The sequence below is a fragment of the Leuresthes tenuis genome, unplaced genomic scaffold (assembly GCF_036924035.1).
Source record: "Leuresthes tenuis unplaced genomic scaffold, fLeuTen1.0.hap1 SCAF_13, whole genome shotgun sequence".
NCBI lineage: Eukaryota > Metazoa > Chordata > Actinopteri > Atheriniformes > Atherinopsidae > Leuresthes > Leuresthes tenuis.
The window spans coordinates 8,803,640-8,821,546 of record NW_027325367.1 but is presented as its reverse complement, the minus strand read 5'-3'; the positions used below and the strand labels follow the sequence as shown (position 1 = coordinate 8,821,546).

The 17,907-nt window shown below is 40.0% G+C and overlaps 1 protein-coding gene across 2 annotated transcripts; it reads left to right on the top strand.

The window, feature by feature from the left end:
• The first annotated feature begins 7,042 nt into the window (after positions 1 to 7,042).
• hlx1 (H2.0-like homeo box 1 (Drosophila)) lies at positions 7,043 to 10,813 on the top strand. Of its 2 annotated transcripts, XM_072362644.1 has the most exons (4): positions 7,043 to 7,660; positions 8,141 to 8,320; positions 8,441 to 8,625; positions 9,993 to 10,813. In XM_072362644.1, exons 1-4 carry the CDS (start codon positions 7,213 to 7,215, stop codon positions 10,320 to 10,322), a joined length of 1,143 nt encoding a protein of 380 aa, XP_072218745.1. In that variant the 5' UTR covers positions 7,043 to 7,212; the 3' UTR covers positions 10,323 to 10,813. The 2 variants fall into 2 exon arrangements, with proteins under 2 accessions (XP_072218745.1, XP_072218746.1); XM_072362645.1 differs by lacking the exon at positions 8,141 to 8,320 and having other exon boundaries at positions 7,045 to 7,660.
• Positions 10,814 to 17,907: the final 7,094 nt, after the last annotated feature.

Below are 17,907 nucleotides of genomic sequence, written 5' to 3'. Positions count from 1 at the left end.
TCAGATTAAGGTTCTCTCTTAAAAAGAGGGTCTCTCAGTGTCTAAGCTTGGTTAGACTGAGGCTTTTTAAGGGAGCTGGGCATGACGCTCTAACAATTTGCAGACACCAGGTCAATTCTGACCAAGGCATGTTCAATCAGCACAACATGGAATAAAATAATACATCAAACTTTGTTTACTGCAAGAAAGAAAGGCAAATTCATCAGACTCAGTTTGTATAATAATGTAATAATGTAGGACTCCAATCTCCAAAGACGACTAATGGTGTGAGAAGATTAATAAAGTCTTTAAACCTCTTGACAAGAGAGGCGACACCTAAAACTCACTGGGGGCTAAGAAATCAGAATTTCACGGTGGGCGCTGGGGATAAATTGATTACTCTGAAGAATCCAAGTTTAAGTAACTGAACTATGTGGCTGAGAAGACAGCAGACAATAGCCACACTATATCAAACCGACAGAGAACCATGATGGTGGAAATACTCGAGTCTGGAGTAGTTTTTCATTCCCTGGAATCGGAACAGCTTTACTGAGACAGCGGTTTATTCTTCAGAGATATGCCCCCTCCTCTGGCCAGCAACTTTGTCAATAACTTGAGAAATTCAAAGCAAAGATGTACCCAAAAGCACACCACAGCAGACCAGCACTGACTCCATCTCAGTCAAGCTGGATTTTGACCACTGGATGGCAGCATTTTACTAGAGAAAAGTGACTTGGGTTTGTGTGGCTGCCTTTGATAAACGTCTACCACCTTGATGACATAGCTCCTTAAGAAAAAAAACAAGGATGCATACATATACATATAAATGTGTGTGTAACAGAATTACTCAACTTAAACCACAAAAATCTCATGTTACAATAAAAAACAGCGCACCAGGCAACATTTTTATATGTACTAAAAGCAAACTGTCATCGAGAAGTTGTTTTATTTGTGTAAAGCAGCACATTTAATATGAGGGAAAAGTGTTTATGGCTCAGCTTTGCAGCAGCTGGATCTGGATCTGCAGCTTCTCGCATAAAAAATAAGATTAGATATAAAAGGCAAAAGCAGCACAGAAGACGCTCCAGGGACAGCGCGGAAAAAACATTTCCAGTAGCTGTTTGCAGGGCAAATTTGTCCTGGTTTGATCTGTACGGCAACTCCTGAGACAAGCTGATGTAAAACCCCACAGTGAAAATTACAGAGAGATAGATAGATAGATAGATAGATAGATAGATAGATAGATAGATAGATAGATAGATAGATAGATAGATAGATAGATAGATAGATAGATAGATAGATAGATAGATAGATAGATAGATAGATAGATAGATAGATAGATAGATAGATAGATAATCTATTTCAGGAAAGATCTAGTCTTTGTATGTATTGTACTTTATTTCTGTTGCTGTCTTACTTCTGCTGTCAGGAAGATCACGGCTGATGCATCGTGCTTTTCCAGCAGCATGTTGGTTTGTCCAACATGTGAATTGAAGCTGCACTGCAGGCTGAGATGCTCTGCTCTGCATCAAACCTGCCAGCCTGCCGTCCGTGCATCTGCAGCAGCCCCACAGGTATGAGGTTTAAAATGTTCAACCGAATAAATGCTCCTCTGTCGAGCTTTTTTTTTTTGTGCCTGGTTTTCAATCCAAAATCTTTTCTTTCTTTTTTTTTTAAGAAATGAAGCTAGTTCACAGTTAATGCTACAATAACTGCATTCTGCTCTTTGTAACTACAGTAAAAATAATAATAATGAAAGAACAATAAATCAAATTAGGAGAAACATTTATGGGGCCTTTTCGGTTCACTTTTCACGATACCGGACCTGATATTAGATGCAAAATCTAAACAGTAATTGCTTTTTAAATAAATTTAAAAAAAACACGCCCTGTGCACTCACCTCTGGGTGAAAAAAAAAGAAGAAAAAAACAGCAGTATAGGAAGAATAAGAGGCTGACTCCTTTCACTTATTATTTTACATATTTCAAACAGGCCTGACTGAAATGACTTTATGCTTTGACGCATTCCTGCGGTGGTTTACGCTCCTGCCCGAGTCTCGCCACGGCAGCAGAGGGTCTGATGGTTTGTCATCATGACCTTCTGCGTTTCCATAAGTCTCCTGCAGTATTTCGTTCGGAGCAGCTCACAGCGGCGCTGCTTACAGTATGTGATTTAACCGTTTGCACTTTGGGGCTACTGAGGGCCCCGAAGCGCTGCACGAGAGCTACAACTTAAACTGTCGTAATGTAAACAGTTGGCTTTGCTCAAAGGTTCCGAGTCAACATCATATTTAAAAGCTTCCATTAAAGCAGCCCCTTAGGTTGTTTACAGCTGAGAGCAGGCTGCGGCGAGTGTGATTAGTTTGGCTCTCCGGTGTCCTGCTAATGACCACTTAATGTTTTAAAACTGTGACAACGCAGAGGAAAGAGTGGAAACCTTGCTGCCACAAAAGGAAACACGGGACTGTAGTGGGATTCAGACACTCTTCCATATGATGTGGATTCATTTCAACACGTTTTGAACCTTTTGCTCCGGAGCAAAGTTAAAGACAACACTTGAATTTTGGGTAATTCAGTGCATTTTTCGAAATTAAAAAAACATAGATTTTATTTTAACTTAAAGAGGACAGCTGTAGATAACTGGAATAAAAATATGTAAGGAAACCAAAAAAAGTGATTTTTATCTCAGTTTTCGTGGATTATGAAATATTGAGTTTTTTTCTGTTGTTTTCACACTTCAGTTCTCAAGTATTTTATTTGATTAAATATATAAATACCACCGTGAGCAGTATTAATCTCAGAATAATGCAATTACTTGCTGAAGTGCATAATTTTGGATAGATTTTCTCAGTTCATAACTCACAACAATAAATAGTTATTCTGTTGGTGAAATTCAGTGTCATTGATGAGTGACTCAAGATTAATTTTAACTGAAAAATGTACAAAATTAGCTCCTGAAATGTAGATCGGTGAAAATGGAGGTTCTCACTTAAATCATAAATTGTTCTTACCATTGATACACAGGGGAAAAAATCAAGAGCCTCACAATATTCAAAACCATGTCCCATTCAGAGCAGAAAAAAAAACTGTTGGAAAGTTTGTCTTCTCACTTACTTCTACATATTCAAATGAATTCATCGAGCATTCATCTGTCATTTGAATCAGAAAATATCTGAAAACTATTAAAAAGATTGATCAAGATGCCTTCAAATGTGCAGACCAGCACCAAAAAAACACAATATATATTCACTTTGCAAGAATTTTAGGGAGAAAGAGAGGATGATATCCTCTCATGAGAGAAGCTTGTACCTTTTTTGCCTAAAGACTTCAATTGAATTGACTCCACAGTTTGTACATATTTTTATCTACTAAAATGTTGTAGCTTTTCTTAAAAAAAAAATGAAAACAACAATTTAAGAACAGGAGAAGAGAGCATTTAGTCACTGGGGGGAGCTGCTTGTACATTCAAGGCCTGCACGTTCTCATTAATGCTTTACATGATATCTGTGGGAATAATTCTGCTCTAGTAATTTGCCCATAACATGTTGAAAAGGACATATGGTTTGTTTCACATGAGAAGGAACTATCTAATTTATTGATGTTTTATTGATTACATATTAAGATAACACAGTTAGATCAAACTCAGCCAATGCAAGAAAAATGACATCTTATGCATGATTAATGTATGAGCAATTTTCACATGTTTAATGACTTATTCACTGCTTTATGTCTTCTTTTACTTTGGATGCTTAGTAGTGAGGACATATGGGTACTTATATTGAAACATCTGAATACTTGTTCTAGCTCTGTGTAAGATCATACTTAATCTGAGCAATAATGACTGTAATTAGATTTAAATGTTATTTCTAACAACATACCGCTTCACCAAAACAAACCAGCTAACAGAAGCAGACGGTTGAGTTCAGATTTCAGCACCTAAAGCCCTGCTCCATGCTCATCTCAACCTCTGAGAGAGTTCACTGTCTGAAATAGTGGATGTGCTCAGGGTCACATAAATGGGACAATCTTGTTTTGAATTAACTTTAGACAAGTCCCCCTCTTCTCTCTCCCCTGTGGAAATGATGGCACTGTGCCATACAGAAGGCTGTGTACAATGGCCCAGGTCCCATTAAATCTGCGAAAGTTCCTTCCTGAGGCAAACATTGCCAGAAATAGTAATCCTGGCCTGAGCTGGAGGGTCTTACAAGAGGGGAGCAATAATTCTCAGTGTAATAATGGAAATCATTTCATTCTGCCCAGCAGCATGTGATCCGGCATAGCTGCACAGTCCGAGGTGCTCATTCAGTTTTCCCTCATCCTGATAAGACTTCCTGAAAAACACACAGAGAGCAATCAGGCGACAACAATAGACGCTTTAAACTTCAGGTAGTCAACAGTGCACAGTTGCACGGCTTTGTTTTCATCCATAGGGAGCATGTGACTCATAAATGCTTCAACATTGTGCTTTTCATGTTGTTTGTTTAGTCTCTAATTAGCTTTGTTTCAGTCTCAGAAGTAGAGCTGCTGAGTTGATCAGGCAAGCATTCATGTTTAAGACATTTTTATCACTTACTACCCCTCTTTTTTTAAGGATGTGGACTGTTAGTCATATGGAAAATCACTGTCAGATGTTGTCACAGTGGTGTGAAAACCTCTGTTGTGCTAAAGATAGTAAACTCAGTAAGTAAAAGGCTTGTATTCACATGTACAGAAGTTTATTGGTTTATTTGTACTGATGTAGCAACACAGGTTGAGGTGTTCCTTGTTTTACTTTCAAGTAGTGGATTGTGAATATGATGAGGGTCAAAAAGTGAACTTCTGAGACACAATTGTATATATTTCTTTATATAATTGTATTAATTTGTTTATTTAATAAGGACTTACAACTATGATTTAAATAAAAATCATTCTAGAGGTTTTGAGAGGGATTTTATAGTTAAAAGTCCCATGCTAAATTCTCCTCAGTAGATCTTTAACAACATGCTGCTATTTGTTTAAAAATCATGTATTTCTTTCATGTAAACTATTTAAGTGCTTATTTCTAATGTAGAATAAATTTAAATGTATGCAAATGTAGTATAAAACCAAAATATCTCCAAAGTTTAGAGAAGTTTCTGCAGAACTGTGAAAGGAGAAGAGTGGAAAAACACGAGCGTAAAGTCCTCAGATATGAGGCCACCAGCAAGGTGCATAAGACAAAAAGTCTTGAGTCATACATCACTTTTTTCAACACTGACAGTAAGTATGAATTTCCAGTTGTTTAAGACAGACTGAAGTCTCAAGTCTTGCAATCCTTTATCCAGAGAGTCGCTGGCACTGGCAGTAATCCCACCTGCCATCATTTATACAGCACCATGGATGTCAGACTCAGAAAAGAGACCTAAAGGAGAACAATATCATCCAGCAGAACTCGAGCAGAAATATTTTAGTTTTCACTGGTGAGTTATGGATCAAATATGTCACTTTTGGAGCACTATATTTTCAGAGCGGCAGCTTTAATATGGACGCAATAATACGAGGCCAGAAGGAGGACTTGGAAGCGTATTGCACTTACTCCGTCTTTGGGACCAGTGTGGGTAAAACCAGTCTCTAGGTGTAAAAGAGTTGCTTGCGCCATGTGTTGCGTGGCGTGCATTCCTTCAAGCAAATTTTCCTCTACCGCTAATCACCGACTGACTGGCTGATCCAAGCAAACACCCACCAGAAATTACACTTTCAAAGCAGAAGCGAGAATGTCAAGATGCTTCCACCCTCTGCCTTCAGCGGCGGCGCACACACTTCGGGTGAAGGCTGATCTGAGGCCTGTTTTCTCAAACGCTTCCCACTGAAAAGCTCATCAGCACCTGAAATAACTCGAGGCGCGCTGCGCACCGCCACATCCTCTTCCCTGGATTGTTTTGACTGCATTATGGAGGGCAAACGTTAAATGTCATTTCTAATTTTAACCCGGAAAAGTGTCACTCGAAAACATCATGATAGCAGGCAGTCAGGGTCATCGGCGCTTCCGCCCGCATGAATCAAGACTAAATGAATGCGGGGCTTCAGAAGCCATTGTTTCAACACATGCAAGAGAAACTTGCGATTGGAGTTTGAGGAAGGAGGAGGGGGCCTAACAGTGAAGGCACGACAACAGCAAAGGAGAGAACGCGGGAGACTTGATCTGGGAGACAGATTAGTTTTGTCGTTTTAAAAAAAATCGACGATTAAGTTGTAAAAACATGTTTTTCGGTCAGCTAAGTCTCATCTACACTAAAGAGAAACGCAGGCCATCATAAAGGCTATTTAAATCCCTTATTATTAAATCAAATTGGCCAGAACCCAACGGCGTGAATCTTAAGGGGCCTTGCGGATGAAGTATCGCCTCTGAAGTTAATTGTGTTTTCGCTTAGGAGGGGAATAGATTTCCTCTGTTTATTATGAGCATGGGGACGGATTTGCGTCACAGTGCAACTTGCAGGTTGAGATAAAGTTGCACAAATATTGAACAAGGGAAGTTCTAACAGTCATTATAAAGTTTCCCCCCCTCTGCTCCGGAAGAAATAAGGATTTCTGCTGTATCCTAAAATACTAAAACAGGTTCTATTTTGGGAGCAAATCTAGCAGGCGTATCCGCTCATTTAACACGAATCATGGCCCATCAAAAACAGGATGAGAAGGAGCTAATAGAGCCTCTCCTGGGCACAAGGTTATACGAATCTGCAGTTTATTATTAAATATATATTACTGGTTACCCCACAGTACTTCCTGACCTATATCTTCCCTTTTACTTTTAGGTATTTCCTAGTAAAACTGACTCAAGAGTGTATGGAGTTATCCCAGTTTCCAAAAGAAGAATCGATATTAACACGAGCGCTTCACGTGTAATGAGTGCTTTAGTGCGTGATATGAGTGAGGAGCAAGTGATCAATCCATCATCTCTAGATCAAAATTGCTCTGGCGTGTCCCTGCTCATGAGTGTGTGAGGCGGACTATGTTACACACCATCCTCATTTGCAAGGGCATGACGTGAGCAAACATAAAACATTCATTGGCTCAAAAATCGACCAATCAGTGTCAGTGGAGAAACTTCAGAGTGGAGCTGCAGGGTTAGAGTTTCAGAGTTGGGAGAGCGATTTTGGCATTTACACAAAGAGGACGAGCATCTGTCTTCCCAGAACGCTACCCGTGCTTTTCTTCATGCCTGCCCTTTTATACCCTTATCTGTAAAAAGATACAAGGCGTTAGAGATTCCAGGATGTACACGGCCGGGCTCAACCCGTTTTACGCATCAAATTTTAGCCTCTGGTCTGCGTACTGCGCCGGGGGTTTCGCTGTGGATACAATGAAGAAGCCTTCGTTTTGTATCGCAGACATTTTGCAGGCTGGGGATGCGGAGAACATCCCGGGCTCGTCCGCCCTCATGGTGCACATGGGACACCACCACCACCGCGCTCAGCAGGCGCACTCCGGCAGCTCGCCGCTGCGCCCTTCTCCTGTCGCGCCGGAGCCGTCAGTATTTGGTGCCAGGGTGAGTCCGGGGTCTCCGTATCACAGACACGGACTACAACTAACCTCGGTCTCCAGGACGGCGTTTAACTCCCAACAAGCACCACCGCCCTCAAGCAAAGACCTCAAATTTGGAATTGATCGGATATTATCAACGGAGTTTGATCCAAAGTGCAAGGAAAAGTCGTCGCTAAGAGGTGAGCAGAGACGCTTTCTTAAACAGAAGCTTCCTGTTATACCAGCCATAAAGAAAACAAAAAACTGGGATGTGTTTTATGCCCTAGAAATATATTTATTATCTCAACTCCCACAAGAACACAGAGTTCAGAGACTGAAAGCAGCAAACCAGAAGCAACTAATAACTTTGCACATGTGCAGTCAGTTACCTGCTCCAGTTTACAACACTGACAGGCTTGTTCACAGAGTAGTTAGAGCGCAAATAGCCTCATAATAAGGAGCCCTGTGGGGAAATCCTCTCCTCTCTTGCCCCCTAACAAGAGGTCAGAGGTCAGGATTAGCTACAAACAGCTGGACGTCTGTACAGAAGGACTTCACTAGGGAAACCTCAGGCTCTAAATTCAAAGCAGTCTCCCTAAATTTAAGATCATCCTTGCATCTTTGTGTTACTGCGTTAACTCTTTACTGACTCAAGCCCATCATCTCTCGCTCTGTAACAGATCTCACATCCATTGTTAGCTCGAACCGTCAGTCAGGCATCCACGTCTCTGTTCAGCCTCCGGCCAGCCAGTACTTCTCCTCCATAGACCCCGGGATGAGCGACGCGTCCTCCATGATGAGTTCACTAGGCAGCAGCAGCAGACATTCAGGCCAGCATCAGTTTCAGGACACCTTCCCAGGTAGACACCAACCATAGGAGTGTAGCAGATGGGGAGAATGTTGTGTCTCATGTTGGTTTTCAGGTGGGAGACCCTCTGATTTTTTTGCTTTAACCTTGTGTCCTCCTTGTGTCTCTTTAGGTCCATACGCCGTTCTCACAAAAGACACAATGCCTCAGACGTACAAGAGGAAAAGGTCGTGGTCGAGGGCCGTGTTCTCAAACCTGCAGAGAAAGGGACTCGAGAAGAGATTTGAAATACAGAAGTATGTCACCAAGCCAGACAGAAAGCAGCTGGCTGCGATGCTGGGCCTCACAGATGCTCAGGTAAGATGCACTGGTGACTCAGAGGAATTTAAACACCAGGTCACACCAGGTGTGCAGGCCTGTTGGACACAAAACACATGCACTGAGAAGGCTTTAAGAAGCAACTAGAGCGGTTTAAATCGAGACAGTCCTGCAGAATTACTGACTGAAATATATTTATTTTTTTCCGTGTTAGTTGGATCCTGAGATCATCATTACTGTTGACCAGTTATGCTCATCATCTCCTTAAAATGCTGCTCAGTGTGATCCGTTTGTCTGTGCAGATACAAGTATCATGTCGTGAGTGGTGGTTTCAGGCCTAAGTGTTTACTGTATGAAGAGGTTTTTCTATCAGTATGAACCCAAGAAGAGTTATTGTTGCCGTGACAACTGTTAAAAATAAGGAAATCACAATGCAATATTTTGGAAACACACAAGCTGTAAGGCAATTTACCCCTCAAGATAAAAGTAACCAAATAAAACAATTGTTTCTAATTTTTATTTTATTATTACTATTTTTTTTATTTTTCATAGTAAAGTTTTTTTTATAGACAAACAGGCCTCTTTAATATTTTTGGCCATTTTATTGGCTGAATTTTTACCAGCTTTTATTGCTGCTGTTTCCATCCTTACTGATCTGTCAAAATAATGGAACCAGACTATTTAATTAAGCATAAAACTTTGTGTTTTGCTCCCCACATGCTTGTTTCTCACACAGATTTAGATTGAAGGGACACCCTTAAAATGTTGAATAAATGGCTAACAAAGGCCTTAATTAGGCTGTGGTCCAGGCCTTTAACTGACAGCAGCAGCATCATCATAGAATGGTGTAACCTGATTGGCTGAGAGGGTCCCCATTGTGCAACTCCCACCTTATGTTGAGCAACACCTCACCTACTTGTTTTTGTTTTTGTTTACATTTCATCAGTTAATCTACACATATCAGATTTTTTAATCAAGCAGCATGTCAACACAGATCAGAGCGGAGCCTCTTATTTTAGGATTGTTATTTACACTTTACGTGCAGCATTTTTGCACATTCTGTGCTGTGGACGGGTCTCCTTTGCAAAAGCGGTATGGGATTTATCTGGTTAAAGATTAAATATTCCTGTACGTCTTGAAGTGTGTAAAGTGTGTTGAGTTCAACCTGATTTTACACTGAAGACTAAGAAGAAAACAGCTGTTATTCCAAATATGTGACTGAATAGGGGAAAAGACTTTCATACAACACAACATGCCTCATAGATTGCTCTTTGTTAACCGAAAGGATATTTAAGGAAAATGAGTAAAAGCACCAACCAACAAGGCTGCTGCTGTATGTAACTCAGTCGGTGTTTATTAATGTATTAGAAAACGTTTTATCTAACACCTTGGATCCGTGTTTCCAGGTGAAAGTATGGTTCCAGAACAGACGCATGAAGTGGAGACACTCTAAAGAGGCCCAGGCTCAGAAGGATAAGGAGAAGGACGAGAAGCCGGACAAAAGTCCCTCGGAGGCGGGCAGCAGGGAGCACAAAGAGCCGATGGAGTCCGAGTGTGAGAGCGAGGGCAGGACCGAGTGTGAATCCGATGAGGCCGAGGAGGAAAGCGCTGACGGACATTTGGACATTTCAGAGCACAACAAGACCAGCGTTATTACGAGCGGGAGCGCGCAGGCGGGCACCGCGGACGCGGCGGCCACGGTCACAGAGACAGCGGCCTCGAAGGCGTTAATATGAAGGCAGCGCAAAGAACTATGAGAGGAACGAGATTCTGTTAAGAGTATTTTTGACAGAAGAACTGCGATGATATAAAAACGCATTTGGAGTGTAGCAACCACAACTAAAAACAGGTCAGTTTGATTCTTGAGAGCAGGAGGAGCAAAGAGACCGTTTTATTGGTTCATTATTGCACGTTATTTTAGCCCAGAGAGACACTGGGAGCATGGCCAGAATTAAGGTGTAAAATGTATCAGATTATGCCACTTTTTTTCTTCTTCTTGTCTTACAAGGCTATAATAATAAATCCACCGAATATTTGAATTTAAAAGACGGACTTCCTGCCTCTCCAGTGTCTCTTTACAGTCGATTTCCTCTCAAGAGCTTCAGAGCGCTGATGATGTTTTCCTCAACAGAAGAAAATATTGTGCGCTCGAGATTTTTTTTGTTCATGTTATGAACCACTCCTGTCACGTTGTGAATGAAATCTCAGAAGATCAAGTGTTCATGTACCTATTTGTTTTGTTTGGATTTCTGATATATAGTTGTGCTATTTTGTTAATAATAATTTGCACTGAAAATATTGTAAATAAAAATGTTATTACTTTGGAAATCGTATAACTTTATTATTGTTGTCATGCTCGCTTATTACAAGGTTGGGCTTTTTACTTAGGCAATTTAGTTGTAAACTGGTTAATGTAGCTGCCAAAGAGTCTTCATTCTATTAGATAAAATGCAGACAAAAGCAATTTAAAACGAAGCTGCTTTCAAGTAAATATGCAACAACACAGAGGCTATTATAAAGGCTATCAGCTTTTATTAAAAAATGAGTTATTATGGAATTATGGGTGGATGCAACTAGATAAATTCCAAGAGTCACATTTTTCTAATATATATATAAAAAAAGAAAAAACATCCTAATCATTTAGGGTTTTAGAATGACTAAAAGAAAGCATGCAGAGCACATCTTACGAGCCCATGAATGTGTTTCAAAGTTTCTCCTCAATGGCTTGGACTCAAGATGCGCGCAAGAAGAGCCTACTTTACAGTTTGTGTACTTTTACTGGCTCCAGATAGCAGTGACGACCCGGATGAGTATATTTTATGCTTCAAGAGGCAGCTACAATCAACAACTTCTCCGTTTACAGAACTGCTCATATAACCACCCTGTGCATGCACTTGGGTTTAATATTCCACATCAAGTCACGTCATGTCAACTAGAAAATGATGCCACATAAAAGTGTTTTAATGTGTTTTCTCAGCCCGCCTGATTGTGATGATCAGTGGCGACAGCTTGGAATTCAAAGGAATCAGTAATATTGCAGCTTTAGCAAAAACACACAAGTGAGACCCAATTAAACGGCTTTAATGATGTCATGGCGTGCGCACTCACTCCTTTTACACGTCTATTAAATCTACCTGTGTCTGTGGGAGTGAACACATTTTATGAGAGATAAATCTTGAGGAACCCTCCTCTAACGTTTTATTTCCTAAATCCACTGGAATTTCAAAAAATAAATGAGCACTAAATGTGTCTGTGAGGGTCACGTTGTCTCATTTTGGTGCAAAAAGCGACGATTTATCCGGAAAATTCCTCCTGGAGAAGCGACCAGCTGCAGCTCAGCGAAAGCACAAGAATTTTGAGAGATGACAGGTCGAGTGACGCTGGTGTTTATTCATGTGAGTATAAATATATATCAGAGCTCCAGAGTTCTGCAGAAGATATTCAAAATAATTATTGTATATATCTGTGACAACTTGCCTCGGCCATTAAGAGGTTTGTTGATGGAAAATGAAGCCTGCAGGAGTTTTATGGGTAAACAAGACCAGTGTGGGGTTTATATAAAATAAATAACGGTTGTGCTGTTTTAAAAACACCTGTGGTGGAAGAAGTATTATTCACTGAAGTAATACCTCACTGTAAAAATACTTCAGTGCAAGTTTGCGTTCACAGTTTCACTGAATCTACGAAAGTATTGTCCAGAATGAAAATACTGTAGTCCTCCAAGGTCTTATCACGGATTTTAGAAATACCGCAGTCCTACTAAACATAAACGTTTGACCACACAACAAATGGTTTTTTTATCTATTTTTTTCCAACATGTTTTTTTTTATTTAAAAAAAAAAAATTAAACTGTTAAGGACTACTTTGTCTTCATTATTTTTCCTAACACAGAAATCTTAGTGCTGCTAAGTTTTAAAGGTTTCCCCTTTTTTGAGCAAAAAGAATTCAGATGCTGTGTCCAAAATAGCAGTTTTTCACTCTGTTAAAAGTTTTTCACTCTGTTAAAAGGACACGATCGCAGTGTGAATGAGCTGCTCTGTCTGTAACAAGTAACAAAGATCATGCACATCAGCCATTTATCACGATTTGTATACTTTTTTACGATTCATTTCCATCAAACAGCATTTATTTGATCACTTTTGTCACTGGTTACTCTGCAGATTTTGGTTATGGACAAAAGAACAACATCATTACAGTTTCATAATAAAGTGCTGTGACGTCTGATAGTTTATGCCTTTTGATACTGATACTTTTGAGATTTAGTTCAATGCTTACTTCTACTTCTACAGTCAATTATTCTCTTACATTGCATAGCTTTGACTCATAGCTTTTTTACGATCTTTATCTCAAACTTTATCTGAGAATAATTTTGAAATAGGCCACTTTTTACACTTTTTAACCATTTCAGAAAAGACAGATGCTCCCCTTTGACCAGCTGGAAATTTTTATACACATATAAATATAATATAACCAACACACATGTGAGTTTTTTAAAAACTTTTTTCCACTCTTTGATTTTTCTAATCTGTAGTAATTTAATCCATTTTGTGAAGTGATGACCTTGATCTTGAGTTGGAGAATAAAATTTAGCAGCTGAATAAGTAAAAAAAAAACAAAGACATTTTCCAGTAGAAATAAAGTTACTTTAAAGTAACATTAGCTCGAAAGAACAAGTTCAGTACTTGAATGAATATGAAACAAGACTTTTTTTGCTGTTAAACCTCTATAAAAGGTGAAAAACTTTATATAAACTAATATGAAGATATGAAACATGTTCCTTGGATTGCAATAAATTTCTGTCGGTAACCTGAAAACCCTTTCTTGTCAAGCTATTTTTTTCTGATGTCAGCATCAACATCATAGTGAGCGACCCAGAAACCTGGACCACCACAAACGCTATCTACTACAGGTCCACTTTCCTCTCCTCCGGAAAGAGGACTGACCTCAGGAGGGCTGCAGTTTTTCCGTTTTAGCTTAGCATCTTGAATTTCACTTTTCATTTCCCCCCTTTCTGGCTGCACAGCCCCGTATACCTGCTGCCTTTTGTGTCTTTTCCATACAGCAGATATTTTACCCCCAAACTCACACAGCACAACTTCTCATGAACTACCTCAGGACTGTTATGAACTAGATGGCACTCATTCTAATCCTCACTCTTAATTCATGCTGGATGAGGCGTTGTCAGAGTTATGATAGCCAGTTTCCATGGAAGGCAGTAAAAGCCCTGCACTTTATCAACCTAATATTAACCGTTAAACACTCATGTATTAAATGTCTTGGTGGGTTGAGACTTAAATTATGGTCGAAAAGGTATAAATTACTTTTGTATTTGCAAATGTACAATAACAATAACAATCCAAACGCTTAACATAATACTGAGACGTCTTGATTTGTGAACTGTCCTCAGAACTTTTATGAGCAGGACAGGAGAAAGTCCATCTGGCCTGTATTTAATGTCAGCTTTTCTACCTCCATTAAAAGCTGCCCTATATGTTCCTCTTGCCAACCCGGGTCAGGGCAAGCCCTAAAACAAAGTAGCCTTACAGGTTTTGCCAATCTTCATCATTTTGAAAAAGTAACTGTGATAATCAAATTGCCTTTGTGAGAGCCAAGAAGTGGGTCTCTGTCTGCAGTGGCTGAGGGATTAACGTGACTAAAAGCTGTGACGTCTCAAGTGCTTTGAGGCATTATCTGTGAAGTTGTTGGATAGGCTGATGGAGATTTCTCCGGAGTTGCGATAATGCATCAGAGGCCTCAGAGGCCTGATGGAGGAAAGGGGAGTGAAAAAAAAGAAAAAGTGCATCGTAACTCACCAAGCACTTGAGAAACTGCAGCTGACGAAAGCGGGGAGCAGAAAAGATGGTTTAGCTGGTATCTCAGCTTCTTCCTCATTTGGGAGATAATTTTGATACTGTCTGTAATCGTCATGATGATGAGGAGGAGGAGGATGATATGAACTTTACAAGTTTACAAGAAGTACCCAGATACTGACGATAAACAAAAGGGACCTCAAAACTGCCCTCTGTGCAACACAAACACCCTTTTACAAGAAACAGCTATTTCTGATATTATTTGATCGTCTTAAATGTGTGTTTCACAATGATATTGTAGAATCTATAGCTGGAAAGCTAAATACAAAAAAAAGCATCAGAATGTATAAGCTGATCCTTTATTTGGGATTTAAGAGCTGACTGACCGACCCCTGTCAGATGTAGCTGCAGCATTTAACATCTTTGTTGGTTATTTTTACCCATAGCTTTGTTCTAAACACCATCTCAGTGTTGGATTTGGTAAAAGATGAGTGCTACTTTTACTTTTATAAGTTACATGCAAAAATGAACAAATAGCAGTGTTGGGTTGTAGTGAGCTACATGCTGGTAGTTCAGATTCATGCAAGCACAGAGCATTGGTCTGGTATCCCCCAAACGGACTTGACCTTTGTGTAGTCCCTGTGACAAGGGGCAGGCGTTGCTCAGTCCTCACAGAGACATCAACACGTGTGATGAAAGCCTGAGGAAGAATCACCAAAACCAGACAATCTCAAAGATTTTCATTTGAATAATTGTATAATTGAATAATGAAAAAAGCGCCTTTTCTCATAACATTGTGTGATCAGCAAGCATAAACAACATAAATAGCTGGAGCACCATTTTGTCGGGAGACAACTCTGAGCGATCTTCCCGACAGGTTGTGTGGATTTGTGCAGACTTGTCTCTTTCTTGCAAGAAATAAATGCTTTGTGTTAATCGTATCCAGCGACTCTGAGCCTAATTTTACAGAGAATTTTTCTAACCATAATCTTCTATCACTATTCCCAAAGAAGGAAGGTAATACTAACGTGATCACACTCGAGGCCTCTGATGATAATACTGTCACATTAGAACATTTGCTGTATTGTGAATTGACTGAATTCAGAGCCTGTTAAACTTGCAAAGTAGCTGGATTTTGAGCTTTGTAAGATCACAATAATGAGATCACATCTATCTGTATGTGGCTAAAACGCTACAGATGGATGATAAGAATCGGCACTGACTGCATCTGTATGGTTCCACTTTGGCATTTTTCGGCATCACATTAGTTGAGACTGACCTAATAAAGTGATGTTATTGTTTATATCCAACTAGTAAGTGAGAAAAGTGTTTTATATTGTTGTAATATTGTTGAACGTAGCTTGTTGGTCTTGAACTTGAAAGCGTTGCATGTGTCGTTTATCTAAAGTTGGAAGGTTTGTAAGTGAAATCAGCCAAACAATAAATGTAGTGTAACGTTTGAAGTAACGACAGACAGAAATACTCAGTGGAGTATTCCAAAATCATATTTTAGTATGCTTTTTCTGCATTTCTTTCCTCTGCGCTCAGACAATCTGCCTTTTGACTCCATTGCATCAAACACCAAACTGAAAAAAATAGAAGTGTTCATCATCAGTAGAGCATTTTATGCAGTTATTGTAACAGGAGTGAATGTCAGTGCTCTGTTTTTTCAGAGGTATGTTTGTTCCATCAAATAATGATTTATGAGATCGGCTGGATGCTCCTTTACTAAATGAGCTCTCAATCGTCAACATGAGAGACGACTTCCTCGTGAGACTTGAAAAATATTATTACATCCCATGAAGCATTAATTTGATACCAGTCCAAAATGTTTCCTGCCGCCTCCATCATTTTAATTCAATCCACTGGAATAACCAACACCAAGTCTTACGTCTATAGCTTTTTTATTCTAAACACAGTTGAGACATTTCTCTCAAGAAGAGAGTGTGTTTGAGGCTGCTATGGAGAAATACTTAAATGCACATTAAAAGTGCAGCGAGTGCCGAGACAGTTTATGTCTGCTGTGCATGTGCAACTAAAATCACCTAAACAATCTGCAGAGTACTCAACTGACTGATCTATTCTAAAGACTCCCTTTCTCACACTTCATATTTACATTAGTGTGTCAATCACTTGTTTTTCAGAATACTTGGTACTGAGACGTTTTCTGCAGCTGCAAACGTACCAAACATGTTCACCAACGCTGAAAACTGAGCCTCTCATACAGAAGCTGTCACCACATTTCCAAAAAGCCACATTATTGAGTGCTTTTCTAACATGGTCGCAGTTTCCAAGCATCTTGGCTTTGCTTTCAAAACCAGGCCTTTGCCAGCAGTTGGGAGTGGAAGAAGAAAAAAAAGAGACATCTCAAGTTAAATTTAAAGATGTGTTTCTCTTGGAAGCCAGGCTGTGCTGCCATAAACCAAGGGAGACATTTTCATGCTCCACATTTTTCATGGTTTCTCTCTGAGTTTCCTCCCTTCCTTTCTCACTCCACCTTGGCTCCAGAGTTACCTACTGCTGCACTGGCTGCGGACCACAGCCAGCGGGGCACTGTGGGGTGGCCAGTTCCTGCCTCTCGGCCTGAACAGGAGCCCTTCCCCCAAAAGTCTCCACTAAAACGTTCTCCTGCTTGTCCTTGGATGGCTCTCTCAGTGGAGAACCCCTCAGAGAATCCACCACCTGGACATCACTTTTTGTGCTTTCTCTCACCACTTTCCTCAAATAATACACTGCCTGCAAACCCTGAGCTGATGGCCAGCAGTAATCACTTATAAACTTAAAGTCTTCTGACCTACCGCCATGTTTTTAATGTGGATGTGAAGGAACCGTTTTATTGCAGACTGCAGACTGTTGTTTTGAGCCAACCTTGTGTGGTATATGCTGTAATTTGTGAAGGGTGCAGAGGTTTGGTATTAATTAGGGCTGTGAAATGGCAGCAGTCCGACCGCCCGCCCGTTTCCATAGAGGCTGAATTCACTGAGTGATGTACACACTGGGAGGGGGATTATGGCTGATCTCTGGCTGCCTGCTGAGATGCAAACACAAAGGAGAGGATGTAAAAAGTGCTTTCATTTCACATGACCTGTCATCAGCAGCAAATTTTCACTCTGCTGTCTGCAACCGGGCAGAACTGCTTGCGGCTTTCAAACTAATATGCGAGGTCCAAGCACCAGACAGAGTTGATGTGTTTAAATGAGAGAGTTGCTCGAATGTTAGACCTCAGTGCTGACTTTCAGGAGCATGAGTTTATTATTTCTCTCACTGATGAGGATATCATATTATGAGGTCAGATTCTATAGTTTAGGCACAAATTTCAAAGTGGGAACACTTCAAATGGAGTTGTATGAAAAGGTCACTTTAAAACCATTTAAGATCAGCTAAATGCTAGCTGAGTCAACTCAAGTTATATTTGTATTAGTAAAAAACTTGATACATTTGAAGCACTCTCAAAGTATGGTTTTCTGTCATGCTGACTAACTATTTACAGTAGATTTCTGCAAGGCAGAAG

Excerpts from the sequence above, each read along its gene's own strand:
- hlx1 (XM_072362644.1), top strand. The coding sequence starts at position 7,213 with ATGTACACGGCCGGGCTCAACCCGTTTTACGCATCAAATTTTAGCCTC. Across the intron at positions 7,661-8,140 it reads GGAAAAGTCGTCGCTAAGAG|ATCTCACATCCATTGTTAGC; the intron begins GTGAGCAGAGAC and ends GCTCTGTAACAG. Across the intron at positions 8,321-8,440 it reads GTTTCAGGACACCTTCCCAG|GTCCATACGCCGTTCTCACA; the intron begins GTAGACACCAAC and ends GTGTCTCTTTAG.